General features: G+C 46.5%; 1 protein-coding gene across 1 annotated transcript in view; it reads right to left on the reverse strand.

Annotated features, from left to right (window-relative positions):
- Nucleotides 1-15,372, reverse strand: part of CRYBG1 (crystallin beta-gamma domain containing 1) — a 42,321-nt gene extending 26,949 nt beyond the window's left edge. The window contains exons 1-7 of the mRNA XM_054174031.1: nucleotides 13,904-15,372; nucleotides 7,044-8,508; nucleotides 6,772-6,948; nucleotides 5,282-5,329; nucleotides 5,045-5,163; nucleotides 3,401-3,563; nucleotides 1,877-2,016 (exon numbers count right to left, since the gene is read on the reverse strand). Of these exons, the coding sequence (XP_054030006.1) occupies nucleotides 1,877-2,016; nucleotides 3,401-3,563; nucleotides 5,045-5,163; nucleotides 5,282-5,329; nucleotides 6,772-6,948; nucleotides 7,044-8,508; nucleotides 13,904-14,655 (2,864 nt within the window). The 5' untranslated portion in view covers nucleotides 14,656-15,372. The remainder of the gene's footprint in view (nucleotides 1-1,876; nucleotides 2,017-3,400; nucleotides 3,564-5,044; nucleotides 5,164-5,281; nucleotides 5,330-6,771; nucleotides 6,949-7,043; nucleotides 8,509-13,903) is intronic.
- Nucleotides 15,373-17,962: the final 2,590 nt, after the last annotated feature.

Below are 17,962 nucleotides of genomic sequence, written 5' to 3' on the forward strand. Positions count from 1 at the left end.
GATTTAGTACCCCCCCAAAAAAAGGCTGTCCCACTGAAGCAAATTAAGAACCAGTCTGAGAGATGTGCCCAGGCTCTGCTCTCTCCAAACACTTTGCCATTTCAGTGTTCACAGAATGGTTTTAAGCAAGGGACAGAGCTGAAGTGGAGAGGTAGATGGAGTTAACTACTAATCAACCTCCAAATAATACCTGATTTCATTACTGCTGGCAGACATGTCATTTGGATTAAGCTTGCAGTTCAACAGAAATAACCTGTCAGGGAACCAACTCCTTCAACGTCTCAAAAGTCCCCTGTATACCTGAGTGCTTCATTCCTACCCCAAACCAAGGTAACTCAAACACCCATCTATCCTGGGGGCTTATCTGAATACATCTTTGCAGTGGTATCTAACTCTTTAGTTGGGCAGGTTTTGATAGGTAAAGAGACCACCTGCAGGAAAGCAAAGGCTATCAGTGCCCAAACACCACACAGCCAACAGGCACCAGCCAAGGTCTGTACACCCTGTAAAATGTTCTGCAGGACCTAACCTCATTGAAAGTGGTTCCATTCTCTCACTTTTTCCAAAAGCCTCCCTTTTCTGCACATTTGAGGCATATTTTCAGTACCAATTTACAAGTTAGTTTGTTTTCAACACTGTGTTTTCAGCACAGCATCTTGGTCTCCTTTCTCATCAAAGCTTGCTTAGCTCATGACATTACACTCCAGACTCAGATGGAGAGAGATTTTCAGGTGACAGAACATCCATGTCCTAAACATCACCACTGATGCACTGTGAAATTACAAGAATGCCTTCCAGAGTCCACACGTGACATTCAGCCTCATTCTGCAGCACAAAGGCTTGAGAATGTTCTTTCAGTACAACGATTTCAAGTTCACAGACTCACAAATTGCACTGGGTTGGAAGGAGCCCTCAAAGGTCATCTTGTCCAACCCCCCTGCAGTGAGGCAGGGACACCTCCCATGAGATCAGGCTGCTCAGGGACACATCAAGTCTGATCTTGGATGTCTCCAGTTCAGAGCAAAGCAAGTAGGAAACATGGTCTTAGAACAGCTCATGGCAATGAATAGAATAGAATTAACTAGTGGAAAAGACCTTTGAGATCATTGAGTCCAACCTATCACCCAGCACCATCTAATCAACTAAACCATGGCACCAAGTGCCTCATCCAGGCTCTTTTTAAACACCTCCAGTGATGGTGACTCCACCACCTCCCTGGGCAGCACATTCCAATGGCCAATCTCTCCTTCTGTGAAGAATTTCTTCCTAACATCCAGCCAAAACCTCCCCTGGCACAGCTTGAGACTGTGTCCTCTTGTTCTAGTGCTGGTTGCCTGGGAGAAGAGACCAACCCCCACCTGACTACAACCTCCCTTCAGGGATTTGTAGACAGCAAGGTGGTCTCCCCTGAGCCTCCTCCAGGCTAAGCAACCCCAGCTCCCTCAGCCTCTCCTCACAGGGCTGTGCTCCAAAGCCCTCCCCAGCTTTATTGCCCTTCTCTGGACACTTCCCAGCAACTCAACATCTTTCCTACACTGAGGGGCCCAGAACTGGACACTGCTCTCATTTATGACAAGTTTGCCTAAAGGGGAAAGAGCAGGAGGGGCAAACTCATTCCTGTGCTACAAATACACAAGAGTTACTCTCTGCTACGTGCAAGCAGAATTCAAACTAGCTCCAGCAAAACGTTTTTAAGAGGTCATCCTCTCCCAGGGTGCAGCCTGACAATGATGTCCTAATGATGCTGTCAACAAGGAGCACCAAAATACAGGACTAGGGTAACTGCAGCCTGCTTGCGTGTCCGACAGGCGCGACTCATGGCTCAGAGCAAATTCCTTTCATAGCAGCACACGCTCACACAGAGCTACATACTCACATGCCCCAGTGTACTTTGATAGAACAAGTCTTCTGAGTGGTGCCAAACACCCCTGTTTCTTCAGTGTCATCAAAAAAGGAAGTCACAACTCCCAGCCCTTCCGGTTCTGTGTACAAATCAATTCGAGAAACTCTGTAATCCTGAAAAAATGAAGATTGCCATCATCACTTCACCTGTGCTGCCACTTCTGTGATGGTTGTGCACAACCAAGCCCAGTTTGAAATGCCTGCTGATTTGAAATTGTTTCCCCCCCCCCCTCCACCCACTTGCCAATTGCTGCTTCTGTTGGATGCCTATGAGGAGAGGCTGAGGGAGCTGGGGTTGCTTAGCCTGCAGAAGACGAGGCTCAGGGCAGACCTTATTGCTGTCTACAACTACCTGAAGGGAGGTTGTAGCCAGGTGGGGGTTGGTCTCTCCTCCCAGGCAACCAGCACCAGGAGGACACAATCTCAAGCTGTGCCAGGGAAGGTTTAGGCTGGATGTTAGGAAGAAATTCTTCCCAGCAAGAGAGATTGGCCACTGGAATGTGCTGCCCAGGGAGGTGGTGGAGTCACCATCACTGGAGGTGTTTAGGAAGAGCCTGGATGAGGCACTTGGTGCCATGGGTTAGTTGATTAGATGGTGTTGGGTGATAGGTTGGACCTGATGATCTCAAAGGTCTTTTCCAACCTGGTTAATTCTATTCTATTCTATAACAGAAGTCTACCTAGGCCAGCTTGCCTGCCTCTGTTTGGACCAAGACACTCAGTCAAGCAGCATTTACATCGTTTACATTCTGCCATCTGCATCTTCTTCCATCAGTTCAGATCTCCTCGAGCAAATCAAACCCCAAGATAACACCAAGCAAACCATTCTTGAAGAGAACAGTTAAATCAAGAATTGCAGTGACAAGCAATACACATTCCTCCCTTTTTCCTTTCCTAGTCAAGTAACTTCATCACTCATGCTTGCTTGGGCAGCCTGCAAAGGCAGCTACTTAATGATGGGTGAAAAGCGCATACAGGAAGGCTCTTCCACCACGTGTGGAAGAAGCTCCCTGGTGAGTCTGTGCATGTGGGGCTATTTTTCTGAGGCTCAAACAAGGTTTGGCAGGTGACACTAAAGTTTGAATTGAGCACAAATTTGGGTTGTATTGAATAACACAAAAGGGGAAACCCACACACGTCCTTTGAAAACAGGAGCCTGTGAAATTAGTGAAGCTTTTCTGGCATGGATTTTTTTGCCCTGAGAGACTGACCAGGCTACAAAACACGTGCTCTACATATAATTTTGAAGGCTGTTCTAACAAAACCCACAAAGTTTTCTCTCTGCCCCTTCCTTCCAGAGGATGTCTGCAGAATCCCCACTGTGCAACCCCACCCCCATTTGTTTTGTGATTAAACAAGCAACTGAACATGGCAGACTGTTTCACACATTTGTAACTCATGTTACACTTCTGTCCTAATGCACCCACCACACTTTGTACCAGGAAACATCACCAAACATTAAGATCTGTGCAAAATTCCCTTCACTGCTACTACTTGCCTTAACGACGTGTCTTATTGATCCAATCACTGCAGGCTGTGGAGGTTTGCACTCGTTTGCCTCTTCAGAAGTACCTGTGCCCCAAATATCTGGGAGCTCCATCTCTCCTTCTTCCAGGGGAATAGAGGGGCCTTCAAAATTGGGTTTCTCATAGAGTATCCAGCTTCAAAGAAAAATTGCACATTTTCAGTGGTGCTTTGTCAAGTGTGGTTTGCAAAATTCATGTTCCCATTTAACAAATCCTTTCATAAGAAGCAGCATTTCCAGACCCTTCCAGCCACCCCAATACAGCTTTATTCACCCAGCATAGCTGATTCAAGCCATTTCTACTCCCTGTGAGACCTTTTCAAGCAATACCACAACCAAAGATGCCTGCTGCTGACTTTGCACTTTAATGAAAAACTGCTCCACCTTTTTAGATTGATGATTTGGGGCAGCAAATGTCTATGGATACCAAATTTTGCATGAGATGCTAATCAGAACCCATCTGCAGGACAGAAAATGTCGACACTGCAGGTTGCTGTGTCATGTATAAACAGACAAGCTACTTGGATCCTGTGAACAACAGCCTGAAGTTCCACAGGGGCTGGAACAGGTGTGCCAAAGGATGATAGGAATGCACAGAGGACAAGCACAACTTTGTTTTTAATGGCAGGTTTGAATGTGCTGCCCAGGGAGGTGGAGGAATCACCATCACTGGAGGTGTTTAAAAAGAGCCTGGATGAGGCACTTGATGCCATGGTTTAGTTGATTAGATGGTGTTGGGTGGTAGTTTGGACTCAATGATCTCAAAGGTCTTTTCCAACCTGGTTAATTCTATTCTATAAAAAACTCTATCTGCAAATATAAAAACCTCCCCTGGAGCTCAGTTTGAAGAAGGGTTGGGAAAAAACCCAGTCCCCTAGTTCATGCTGGGAAAGAAGACCTGGTTCACACAGATAAAGATTCTCATTCAAATTTTCTGAATCTAAACAGCAATCAGTGGGCTTCCCACCACCTCCTACTGCAGCCAGCCCTTGCCTCTGCAGCTTGCCATCAGTTCATTTGAGAACCTGCTATTTGACTGTGTTACAGCCTGCCCACAACTTCACTTGCCACGCTCTCCACATGAATCATGGCTGTTCTGCTATGGCTATGAAGAGTGTAGGAGATGAACTGATTTGAATTAGTCTTAGGCAATCTAGCTTGTGGAGAAAAGCTCCCTCAAGAATCAGAGAGAATTATCAGAGAAACAGCTGATTATCTCTACAGCACCACCTCATAACTTTGGGTATGGAGTTCATCTTCTGCATCCAAACCCATGTCAGACCTGGCTTTAAAATCCTCTGTTAGCTTTTTAATCCATCTGTACATAGAGGGGAGAGGAGTCAAAGGGTAGCATAGCCAGGTAGAATCTGTCAGTTCATCCTGTGCCTGATGAAAAGATGCATCCCTCCAGATGCTAACACTCACTCAATTTTTCAGCAAAGGAAGCTTCATGGCCCAGAACATCCTACTGCAGAGGCAAAATGCCACATTTCTTGCTCACAGGTGTCTATATTGCATTGCCATTTGCAAGCCAGGCTTACTGCCAATTACATGCTGCTTCTGCTTCAAAAGACTTTTGGATAGGCCAATGACAAAGAGTAAAAGTTAATGTCTTACCATCCTCTGACGACTTTAACTACAATTGCTGGTGACAGAACCCAAGAACTGCAATCCAGAACGTCATGGAAAACTTCAATACCATTTTTGTGGCAGTCTGATTCACAGTATATCACCAGCTGTTTGGAAAAAGACAGCAAAAAACCAAACCCCAAACAAACACCAACAGGATGTGAGTCTGTCTTGCTACAAGTTAAATATAGGGAAGAGTAGTGAAGATAGTAAAACTGATCTCACCTTGCCAGGCCTGGGATTGATTTTACTTTGTCCATTTCTTGCAAGTGCCTAATAGACAGTGGGGACATAAAAGTCACCATAAAAAAACCCACCAAACCAAAAGCATATTCAGTAAAGATGCTCAGGTATAGAAAAAGCAACAGAGCTAGTGAAACAAAATAAAACTCTGTCTGAACAGTAGAAATCTGTTAACACTTCAACTACTCATACTTACTGCTTCCACTCCTCCTTCCTGAAGAGCAATGGATGCACAAATTAACACATTTCTTCTTTCTTTTGTTTTCAAACTCTGAATTAGCATCACACTGAAGCCAACTCAGACTTGAAAACCTTCAAAATCCTTCCATCAGCTTCCTATATATTCCAGGAACTTCATACCAAAAAGACTACTTTAAAAACTGGCATAACCAAACACACACTGCAGTGATGAAGATATTGATGAAAGTTTTCATGTCCTGCTAACCACAAGGGATGAAATCATTCTGGAGGAATATAGGAAGAGACAGGAGGCACGTAGGAATTAACTAGTGGAATCGAAGTGGTGCTGAACACCTTGCAACAAGGTAGGTTTCCTCAAGATGTGTGAGGCTGTGCAATAAGCAACAGCCTCTAAAAAAAGCTGAGAACCAAGAAAACACATTGAGGTATCCAAAATCTAAACCAGTGCTGCAGTCAGTGGTAAACTACATGACACAGAGTATGTGGGAAAGTTGTGGTTGCATCACGTCATCCTAAAGCGAATAAAGCAAGCCTTGCAATTATGTGTTCAGTTTCCTAAGAAGGGCAGGACTACTCATTCCAGAACAGGGTCCTGGTCTCCTAGGAACTATTCTTACCAAAAAAAACCCCAACTAAATTAAAGAAATCCCAAATAGACATCTCCTAAATATGTTAAAGCCTGAGATAACCAGCAGCACGTGCAAGGAACTGAAGAGAACAGATTACTCAGTCCCCAGGACAGGCAGTGGTCTCAGGCCAGAGTTCCTAACCACCATCAGATTATTGTAGGCATCATCAAGACACGTTGAAGCATGACTGGTTTTTTTTTCCAGCCTGTGCTTCAATTCCAGTTAGAACTTGCACTGAGTTTTAAGGAATGCCACAGTCATTGTTTTGGGCTGCCCTTACTCTTTCCCTTCACATCACCCATTAGCCATTGCATCATCATTCTCTTAGTGGAACATGCACAGCAGGTATGCATCACACAAACATTTTCAGTTCCTAACTGGAGCAAAGCATTTCAGAGCCAGCAACGGTGCTGCACAAGTACTGGAACTCTTTGGAGCCTAGTGGGCTCCCCTTAAGAGCAGCCTGTGTGCACACACCCCCTTGCCAGACCAGGCCTCTACTCTCAGCTGTGCCATTCCCATTTGTAATCTTTGTAGATCCCTAAAAGGGGAAGCAAAGCAAAACAATGTATGCACACCAGCTGTAGGCAACACAAAAGCTGGATAACTTTCCAGGTAGATTTTAAACAGCACAATACTTACATCCACCTCTAATAAACCAGTAGGGACATTTGAGTCATATCTGCTTGTCCCTAACCAGCTGGAAAAGCTTTTCTCAGGGTTTCCATAGCTGGGCATTTGTAAACTGAGCTCATTCTTTGCACTATCTGCTTGCATGTACTTCTCCACAAAACCTGGGAGCTTCACATCTGAAAGAGACTGAATTGCAAAGAAGAATAAATGTCAACATTAACAGTCGCTCAGCAGGCAGAAGAAACTGTATATGGTTGCATTTAATGGGTTAGCTTTATTACCTCAGGTTTTTGAGGCATGCCAAATGGCCCAGAAGCATCCTGCTGTAAAGGAGGCGACCCTGAGGAGTCAGTTGCAAAAGCTGCTGGGGTGTTATTCACTGAGGCAAGAGAGGGATTAAAAAACTTCTCTTTAGAAGTAGAGGAGAGCAAGCTGGAGAACAGGGAGCTTTTCTCAAGGCGGGATCTCTTGATTTCCCCATCTGTGCCATCAAAGTTCTCTTTTCCATTTATTTCCTGGGCAAAGGCAGGTTCCTCTCTGTTACATGACTGCAGGGCTTTGAATATGATACTCTGCTCTGTCGATGCACGCTTGGGCCTGACCCTGGCTATCGTTTCCAGGCTTTGCAGTTTAATTTGTTGGGCTGGTAACAGATCCTGGGCTTTTTCCCTTCTCAGTCCCAAGCCAAAAGTAAACACACTGGGATCAAACACTTTCTCCAGGTTGTCTTCGTGGATGGGAGGCATTGCAAAGTGGGGTGCTGGCGACTTGGGAAGCTTCGATCTCTTCTTTTTCTGGGGTAAACAAACCGAGCTGTCCAAGTTTTTGATTGTTTCAGCAAACTTCTTCATGTCAGATGGGGAGTCAAAAACGCTGTCCTCTTCAGCAGATCCATTGCAAGTTCTGCCTGGGCTCTGCTCTGCATTGATGTTGTGCTCTGCTATCAATACGCTCTCTGGACTGCTGTCGTCGTGCTGCAGTGCTGCAAAGCTCAAATCTGCCGGCTTTGCCTTTTTGTCTCCGTTTTCCATCTTCTTCAGGTCTGGCATAGAAGCCTGAGGAGATGGTAGAGGGTATTTATCATCACTGGAAGACAATACCACCTCTGTGTTTGGCAGCATCCTTTCCTCATTTCTGTGGAGATCTGGGCTTGTGTTATTTCTCTGGTGGGAACTATCCTGAGCGTTTTCACTTTTACTGGGCAAGTGCAAAGACGGTTTAAAAGGCAAACTGTCTTTTTTGCCTGTGGTTAACTCTTGATCCAGCTGCTTCAGAGAAACACTACTAGCATCACTTTTGCTGTTTTGGTTAAAAAGGGATATTGCAGCTTTCACTTTAAGTTCTGTCGTCTTCCCAACGTCCTCACAGGAGGCAGAGCTGTCTTCGTGTCTGCCTTTCAATTCTGCCGCGCCTTCCTTCTCTGCTGTGCCGTTCTCAAATAGCTTCTGGCGACTGTTTTGCTTGTTTAAGGTTTTATCAGGCTGCTCGCTCTCCTTAGGCTGTTTTCCAAACTTCAGCTTTGCTCGACCCACAAAGGTGCTCGGCACGATGCTCGCTTTTGCAGCGGGGACCTCAGCAGGCCTCTGGCTTTGGTTGGCACATTTGTTCTCAAACAAGGAAATTTTGTTGGCAATGTTGTTGTTGGGTTTATTGACTGGCTTTTCCAGAGCGTCCTGCTCGCTTTCTAAATTGTCTTGATTTGTAGATGCTTTAAAATTCAGCTCCACATTCTTGGGTTTGGCTGGACTACAGGAAGCAAAGGGATAACACAGTTACGTCTTTGATTAAGTTTGGTTAAGGCCCTGCAGCAATTTTCAAACCAATTTTCACTGCAATGAAATTTTCCATAGGCATCACAGTCAGGTGAAATTTTGGACTCTCAAAAGGAATTGACTGAAAAAAAAGGAGTAACTACAGGAATAACAACAAAAAAAAACCCTTGACTTTGAGTAAGGAGAACACATTTCAAACCTGTGTGCAACTGTTTAATGCTCTGTAAAACAGAAAAACACAGCAGCCTACAGCATCTCCAGTTGAGGCAGGGAACCTAACTGCTTATGACTGACAGACAATAAAATTTAATAGTGAATAGGTAGAATGAATTATATGCATGCAACTCCCTACAGAGTTTAGGAAACAAATCCTAATTCATTAAGGGGATAATGAGTTGGTTAACATTTGAATACACTTTTCCAACAAGTTTTGAAGACATCTGCCCAGATTCTTTGTAGCCCTTCCACTGCAGAAGCAATCTTATATGGAGTGAAAAACCTTTTCTGGCCTCATTAGTGCTGGTGGAAAAGGTAACTGCTCTCAGTCACTGCATCACCACTTGGCCAAGGGAACACCATGCAAGAGCTCTGCCATTTCCTACAGGGAATATCAGTTCACCATTTAAATTGTGTGCACTAACCCTGCTGATTTTACAGGGAAACACAGAAGCTTCTCCACCAGAGTGGGCAGAGAAGAGTGTAGAAGTACCTAGCACACAGCACTCAGGTACAGTGACAGAAGGCTGATGCTGCCCATGGCAGGGGGGTTGGAACTAGATGATCCTTGAGGTCCCTTCCAGCCCTAACAATTCTATGATTTGTAACTGAGAGTTTTAAGCCTCTTTCCTCTGAATACCTACACCCAGGAAAATTTATTTATCCATGTCACTTGCTACTGCAGGAACAATATGAATTGCTGTGAAGGTGCAGGGCACACATCTTCAAAATTTCTCAGACAGATAGAAGGGGCATCAAGGAGCTCACCATCACCTCCAAGGCAGATCTGTTCTCCAAAGAGGGATCTGGAAACACTCAGCAGTGGGAGAACCAGCAGAGACTGCACTATGTGAAAACTGAGGATGGTGGGAGATAAAAGAAACTAGCTTGCAGAAACAATCTCCAGGGCCTCAAATGCTCTAGCAATCAGTGGATGATTCTGGTATTTAAGTGATTTCTTCTTTTTTTCTTTCAACCTACACAGGCTGTGTTCCCTGAGCTCTCAGCTCTTCACCCCCCCCACCCCCCAAAAAAGAAGCATGAGGTACAAATGAATTAACATAACCCAAAACTGAGATCAATCCTTTCTCTTCCTCAAGAGATCCACCCCAAGTTTAAAAAGTAAGTGGTGCTAAATCAAGACCCTCCACTGCACAAGCTTCTTGGGAAAAGGATGAGGACAAACTCAGTGAAACACAGAAGGAGCTCACAATCTGTAAGAACCCATACAGAAAGCAAAGTTAAACGTCACTTCTCAGAGAAGACTTCTTGAGGGTGCTCACTGTAACTACACCAACCTGCTCACATGGGTTCACAACTGGAAGGCTCTTACAAAGAACATATGATCAATTAAGTTGAAAATGATTTGCCACACTTCAGATAGGTGCTAAGAAAACACACTTGGGAAATTGAAGTCTAGAAACAACCTTACCAAAGGAGCACTTCAGCAGGGCAGCCACTCTCACTGTGATTTATCTTTTGCCTTGCATCCAACTGAAACTTCACTGTTGGAACATGTAACCACGTCCACTATCCCTTCATTGTACACCTCAGGGACCAGTCAGGCTCCCCCTTCTCTATAATACCTCTGTAGGTAGCAAGAGATGACTGAGGTCTACCTATATCCTTCTCTTCTTTCAGTGAACAAATCCAGCTGCTTCAGCTTCTCCTCATACATGCTATGCTCCAGTGTCATTACCTTCTTAATGGAGAAGGGAAGGGTAGAACTTGATATAATGCCTCAAATACTGAATTTGCTGTTCACCAGGACACTTCAAGTTCCTTTCTGATCAGAAAAGGGAACTTACCATCTCCTTCTGCTTGCACTTTCATAGTATCAGTCAGGGTTGGAAGGGACCACAAGAATCATCTAGTTCCAACCCCCCTGCCACGGGCAGGGACCCCCCACACTAGATCAGGCTGGCCAGAGCCTTATCCAGCCTGGTCTTAAACACCTCCAGGGACAGGGTCTCAACCACCTCCCTGGACAACCCATTCCAGGGCTTCACCACTCTCATGCTGAAGAGCCTCCTCCTCACGTCCAGTCTGACTTTCAAGAGGTATTGCTAATAGCTTAGTTATCTTAAGAGACTCATTTCCACATCATCCTTTTGTGAGCCTGTCACTTGCACTGCTATGAAATGTACTACTGCATTTCAACATAGCACAATAAAGTCCATCTTTCCTCACATGCTTTGAGCCAGTTTAATGGTTAACACTGCTAAGTTACCAGCCACACCTAAAATCTCTTCTAAATGAATAGCTAATACCTCAAAGGTATAATTTCAAACTTTGCAAATTTAGGCAGAAACAACTATTCCAGCACTTGACATTCTGCAATTGGTTTATTTTTGCAAAGCAGTAGCAGCAGCAAACCAGCTGAGACCAAAGAACAGCAGAAAGCTCAGTCCTGGAGCTCCATCCATTCCAGCTCAAACCGATCTGATCATTACACCTTTTTCCACACTAAGAAATACTGGTTTTCAATGCAGACAAAAGCTGTGTCTCACTGCAAGAACTGAGTTTCTAAGTGGGTTTAAAAGGAGGGTTGCTGTTTGAGTATCCTCTGAGCCTCCCCACTAGTATGAGAGAAGATGGATTCACCCAACAGTGCAAAAGCTTTCTTATGGACAGCCCAGTGTGGCTGATTCCAGCTACCCCTTGCTGGTCTGCAATGCCAAGAACAAGCAGGCACAAGAGAAATACCAACGTCCTCTTCAGCTACACCTTGCAGCTAACCTGTGGAAGCAAGCAGTTAAACCTCTCCCAACAGAGTCATAAGTGGAAGGTGAGTCACACAGTTGAAGCACGCTGTCCAAACGGCCATGCCAACTGATGCCAAGAAAACAGCGATGCCAAAACATCAGATTGAGGCGAGCAAAGCAAATGGCAGGTTAAGAGGGCAGAATAATTTGGTAAGTGGGCACAAATGCAAAGGTGAGTACAAAACCATGTCTGAACGCCAAATATGACAACTGAAGCCAAGTTCTCTGGTAAGCACATCAAAGTAACTACAGCCTGTGGTTTTATTTGCTGATTAAGATGTACCATCAATCTCAGCTCAGTCTCAAACCTGATAGGTTTCCCTTTCAAAACCCAGAAGCAACATATCCTCTGACTTCCAAGTCGCTCAGTGCACAGACCCAAAACAAAGAGAGCACATCCTGCCACCACTTGTAGGGAAACAGCAAAACTGACATCTTTTAGAGTGGTTTTCAAAGAAATTTGATTCCCAGAATTGACACAATGTCATTATTAGCAAGAGCCATTATCCATTTGCACGTGGGAACTCTTTGATAACACAAAAATCCATCTTATAGGAAGCAAATCAGCCTGTGAGTAACCTGAAAGGGATTCAGCTGAAGTTATCTAGCAATGGCTTTTTAACCTTTGAAAATAATGAAGTTCTCTCTTCTCTAGTTCAAAGCAATAACAAAGAGAACAACCCCACACCTTCCAATCAATGGCACCATCTTTTCATTCCCCATTTTACAGGTGGTTTATAGCTCACCTGTGCCCATGGATAACTATAAATTGCACCAGGTAACCTGACTGTATCAATCGGTCTGGGTAAAGAAATGGTGGGGTATTGTGCAATGACAGCTATCAGATGCATCAGGAATGCTGCAGGAACCTTGAAAGAACTTTGGGGACACCGCAGTCCCCACCCAGGGCTAAAGTTCCTGTAGCAGCAGATAAGGCCAAGACAGTGCCACACACCCCACAGAATCAGGTGAAACAGAACAGGCTGTTTATTCATTAAAATTACATCTGCCAGAAAGGACATTTGTCTGCTGCTCTGAGTACAGCAGAAGATAATTTGCTGCACAGCAAGCCAAGGAGATAGCCATGAAAACGAAACCCAGCTATGCAAGCATTTCTAAGTTCATCACCACTAACGAGTGAAACCAAGGGGAAAACACCAAAGCCACCTTTCCTTTGAAGTTGTGAAGATGCAGAAGCTCAGAGTTTCAGATGTGTGAGCTCTACTGTTAGATGGCAAAGCACCACCATGCACAAAACTACAATTTAAGGCGCTTTCCATCCAGTTATGAGCAAATGAGATGCAGAATATTACAACCCCTGCAAAGGAAATTGTTTCTAACCGCTCCTATGCTCCTCAGATGTGGGAATCAGAAATGGTTTTCTTCAGCCCTAACACTGAACCTTCACCTCCCTCTGTCACAACTGAATGATAATTCTGAACACCTGTTGGACCTCAAGTGGATTTATAGGATTGAATGTACTTTGACACCCATAAATGAATGCATCAGGTCGAGGGAAGGGACAGCACACAGCTGTGACAACAAAACCACCGAAATGCTGAACGTAACAAAATGATTCACAGAATGTGATAGAATCCAGGGAATCAGACACTGGGCTGGCACCAGTGCTGAGAGTGACAATGCATCCACTTCTTTGCAATCCTAAGGAAAGCACTAATCCCTTCAGTTGGACAGATGACAACTTCTTTTGAGCGTGAAACCAAATCCTGCAAACTAATCTCTGCATAATTCTGCAAATGCCTGATGTAACTCACATGTATTAAAATTTACATGATTCACCCTGCACAGCCTGATGAAAGCAACTATATGCATTCAAATTTCTGGGGTGGGATTTATCATATCATTGGAAGGATCAAGTCCCACATAGCATTCGGAGTTTCTCCCTGAAATAATAGCAGACCTCACGTCGCATCAAAGAGCAGCCCTGGCACATTCCTTATTCAAAGACTTTCACATACACAACCTTCAACCACATCCTCAGCTGGTTGCAGATGGCACAGCTACATGAAAGGCATTGATAACTGAGCTTAATCTGAGCAGCAACCATTCCAGATGGTAATGACAGAGTGGCTTTCATGTATGTTGAGTTATTCCACACAGTGGAACTGACACACTAAGAAATTCCCTAGCCATTAAAAAGGGAAAAAAAAGGAAAAAAGGATCATTTTTTAATTAACACATGTAAGCTACAGTGCTTGTTGTGTGGTGACTGTAGTTGTGATTTTTATGATTTTAAAGGCAGTTCTGAATTGAAAGTGATCTCAATAGATAACAGGGATGTAGCCAGGGTTCCTCTAGAATCCTAAAGAGAGATACAGGCAAAATTAGGGCTCAGGGAGAAAGTAAAGTTAGTTTGGTGTTACTTACAGGCTAATCTTTGTTGTGACTGTTCTGGAAGCATCCAAACTCTTCAGTTTCATGCTGTCTAACTCAGAACTTGTCTGCCTCTCAGTTGACATGCACAGGTCTCCATTTTTAATCCCATCAGTACGCAAGAAAGCTCTTCCATCTGAACCATTACCGTGCTTTGATGCTCTAGTTTCATTTCTGCCTTCAGCAAACATCAAGGCAGTATCTTCTGTCTTAGCAGCCAAGGAAGCTTTGGGAGACTCCAAGCTGTCTTCCCCAAAAGCCACAGGTATAGTTCCCCTTTCCACCGAAGTTCTTTTTGTCATTGGGTTACTCTCTGGTGATGTTAAAGGTTGCCTTTTTGAGGAGTAATCTTTTACCTGGCCCTTCAGACCAGTAGGGGAAATGGGGACAGCATCTAATTGATTCTTTTTGTACGATCTTCTTCTTGCAGGGGTTGTGTTTGAGGTTTGCTGCTTGCTTTTGTCAGCTTCTGTTTTAGATGCTCCTTTGTGAGCTGAGCCAACTTTTACATCTTGATTACTACCTGAGGAAGAGGAATTCCTTTCAGGAGTCTGTTGAGAAGACTTCAGTTTTCTTTCAGAACTTATTATCTTGTCTGAAAACACCTCAGAAGAGGCATCATCCTCAAAACCCAACTCTTCTCTTGCAGTAGCCTCCGTCTGGTTTCTCTCTCCATTTGGAATGTCACCGGATGACTGCGATTTTCTCCTTTTCCCAGATCTTTTAGTAGCAGATTTTTTATCCATTGTGTCCGAGTCACTACAATCTTCCTCTGATGTAACAGTCACAGGTTCATTAAGGAGAGTGTCTGTTTTTCTTAGATAGATATCAACTGTTAACACTCTAGCAGAATGTGTGTGCTCATGCGCTGCAGATTCCAACTGGTATGGCAAATCCTTTGGTTTTGCATGCCCAGGCTCCTCAGACACCCACGTGCTTACGAGCTGCTTGTGGCTTAGGATACTCTTTTCTAAGTCGTCACTAGGCAAATTTCTCAAGCTTTTAATGAAATCTGGAGTTGTAGAATTATTTATATCTGTGATGGGTTCTTTCTCTGGTTCCAGGGTTTCTGCATTCAGGCTGCTTTCAAAGAGAGAGTTCTTAATGGTTTCGCTGCTGCCGCTCCAATCCGCTGACCACTCGCTGTCAGAAGAGACTCCCCTACTACTCCATTCTGAAACGGTGTCACGATACAGCTGTCCTCCTTCCCCACTGAAACTGTAGTCCTGTGTCTCAGAAACAGCACTGAAGTTCCTCACTGGATTCTGTACCTGAGGAGCTTCGTGTCCTTCCTTTAAGTGCCTGCAGTATACCGGCTGTGCTCTGTGGGGGGAGACCGACCGCTCCCCTTTCCGATGTGAAGTGTGCTCTAGTGAACTTTTGACATTTTTCCTTTTCCCTGTACCAAACAAATTTCCAAGTCTTTCCAAAACTGGTTTCTTTTTATTCTCTTCTCTGGAAGAATCTGGAAGCTGTGAGGTGGACTGAAAAACAAACAAACAAACAAACGTTTGTTTATTGCCAGAGCTGTTTCTGGAGAACGTTGCTTGTATTAACACCAACTCTAAATTGAAAAGACAGAGTGAGTGGGAACAAAACAGCTAACTGAACAATACTGGCTCTCCAAAAAAGAACAAGAAAAACAAAATCCTCAAAACCAATTGAAATCCTACGATCCTTCTGTATGTTTCTGCCTATTTTTGTTTACAAGTACGCTCATCTGGCCTTACACAGAATGCTTTAGGTTGGAAGGGACCTTTTAAAGTCATCTAGCCCAAGCCCCTGCAGTCATCAGTGTAATCTTCAAGGAGAGCAGGCTGCTCAGAGCAACAAACAACCCACTGCTCTATCTCAAACTTGTGAACAATTCGTTAACACCTCCCAGAATAATACAGGAAAGCATCCTGCTGTCTGAAAGCCTGGAGACAAACTACCTGGTTAAGATATTCCTTACAAAGAGAAGAGTGAGGAATTCACCTTTCCATTTTAGCTGAGTATTGACACTTGCGCTGGTAGAGAAGACTTCTTCTTTACGTTCGATACTAACGAGGTCTGATAAATACCTGGTCGTCTTTTGGGCTTGAAAACCCAGAACTATAAAAGCCACTGCATCACTCAACGAGCCTTACTGGGTCAAATACTGTCCTGGATTACTCCTCACTGGTGAAGTTTTTTCTTACAACTGCTAATTAACATGGTAAACAGGAAACACGCAGCAGCACTGCCGACTATACATGCCTATTTGCATTTTAATACATTAGCACTTCTTACGTGCCGGTACGATGAATACTTGTTTTGAGATGCCCATTTCAAAACACTGCCAGGATTTCTTACTTCGGCGGACCAGACCTCCCGACGGCAGCGGGACCCCTCGGCAGCACTAAGGCTGCTTCGGTGCATTTTAAACTTATTTAATTAATTCCTTTTCCTTTTTTTAACTTTCTTTTTCCCTGCAGACGCCGTGCCCGCCTGCCATCGTCTCTTCCCCCGCCGAGGACGGGCCGGGCAGCGCCGAAACACCCGCGTACTCCGTGCAGCCCCGCTGGAGCTGGCACCGCGGGGGTCCCGTCCCCGCTGGACCGGTGCCACCTCACGGCCCGCAGCCTTGTGCGTTCCCGTGAAGGAGAAGTCCACCCTCCCCCCCGCGAGGCTGCCGCTGTCCTCCCCCGTCCCAGAACGGGACAAGCATCCAGAAGGAGCCGCGGCGGACTTTACCCGCTTTACCTCACTTCTCCGTCCCGCGAAAGAGAAGCCCCGCCTGTAGCCCAGACGCTCACCGCCTGGCCCAGCTCGCCGGTCCCGGAGCAGAACTGCCCCACACTCACCACGCCGCTACCAGCGCCGCAGCCCCGGCGCCAGCTGTCTGGGTGCTCCGCCCAGGCCCGGCCCCGCGATGCTCCTCGGTCCGCCCCTCGGCACCGCCCCGGCCGCGGGCAGCGGCTCTACCTGGCCAGGCCACCTGCCTCGCATGCGGAGGGAGGGGCGGCGGCAGCAGCAGCAGCGTACCGGCTTTCAGCGAGGGCGAAGGCTGAGGGGCAGCGAGAAGTGGATGCCCTCGGCCATAGGCAACGCCTTCGAGGAGGGCGAGTGGGCGCCGCATCCCCGTACGTGCCGCGGCGGCTTCCTTGTTTTTGAGGGCAAAACGCCGCCGCGGGCCAAACCGACAAACTTTTGATGTCGAGGGCAAAGCGCCACGGGTTGAGTGCGGGCACTTCGCTCCGCCGCCGCGGCTGGCAGCAGCGAGAGCCACCCGGCATGAACCAGTGCCCGGACCGGGAGGGAGCCGGAGCTCTCCCTCCGCCGGGGCGAGGCGAACAGGGGGCACACGTCCCCGAGAGCTGCGGGCGCACCGGCAGCCCGCGGGCGCGGTCTTGCCACTGCCTGCGACGGCTGCAGGGTGGGTAGGGAAGGAGAGGGCGGCGGCCCGGTGTCCCGCGGAGGTGCCGAGTCTCAGCAAGAGCCCGGGAGTAGGCGTCGCTGTCCCCAGCCCCGCGGGCCCCGGCAAGCCCTGCCCGGGCAGGGGAGGCGTGCTGGGGCAGGCGCCGCCCGGCGGCTGAGGCTAGCGTAGTGGAGGTCAGCTCAGGACCTTCCGGCCAAGATGAACCCACATTTTCCACCCCGCAAGGCCGGGTGCGCCTGCCGCCTCGGCCTGCCCCGGGGCCCCGGCTACAGGTGGCCGAGGCGGCTCCCCCCAGCCTGCCCCCGTCCCCCGGCTGCGGCGGCGTGAGAATGATTCCGTGGCCTCATGGTGGCGGCGTTCTCCCCGGGCGCTCAATTAGTATTTAATGTTTAATGGATGCTAAACTAGTCCTCTTCTAATTAACCCTTAATTACTCATATGAAGTGGAACAGCCTCGACAGGAAGGACCACGCAGGTCTCGCTTCGGCGCTTCTGAGGACCCTGTGCGAGGGCGGCAGAGACACCAGGTCAACCCTCCTGCGGCTGGCTGGGCGGTCCAGCCCGCAGCGTGTCTGGCCCTCTGGCTAGCGAAGAAAAAATACGAACCTTTTTTTACACGGTCGCTTCCTCCTCCGGGTGAAAAAGTGCTAAGT

Source organism: Dryobates pubescens, chromosome 28 (genome assembly GCF_014839835.1).
Source record: "Dryobates pubescens isolate bDryPub1 chromosome 28, bDryPub1.pri, whole genome shotgun sequence".
Lineage (NCBI taxonomy): Eukaryota > Metazoa > Chordata > Aves > Piciformes > Picidae > Dryobates > Dryobates pubescens.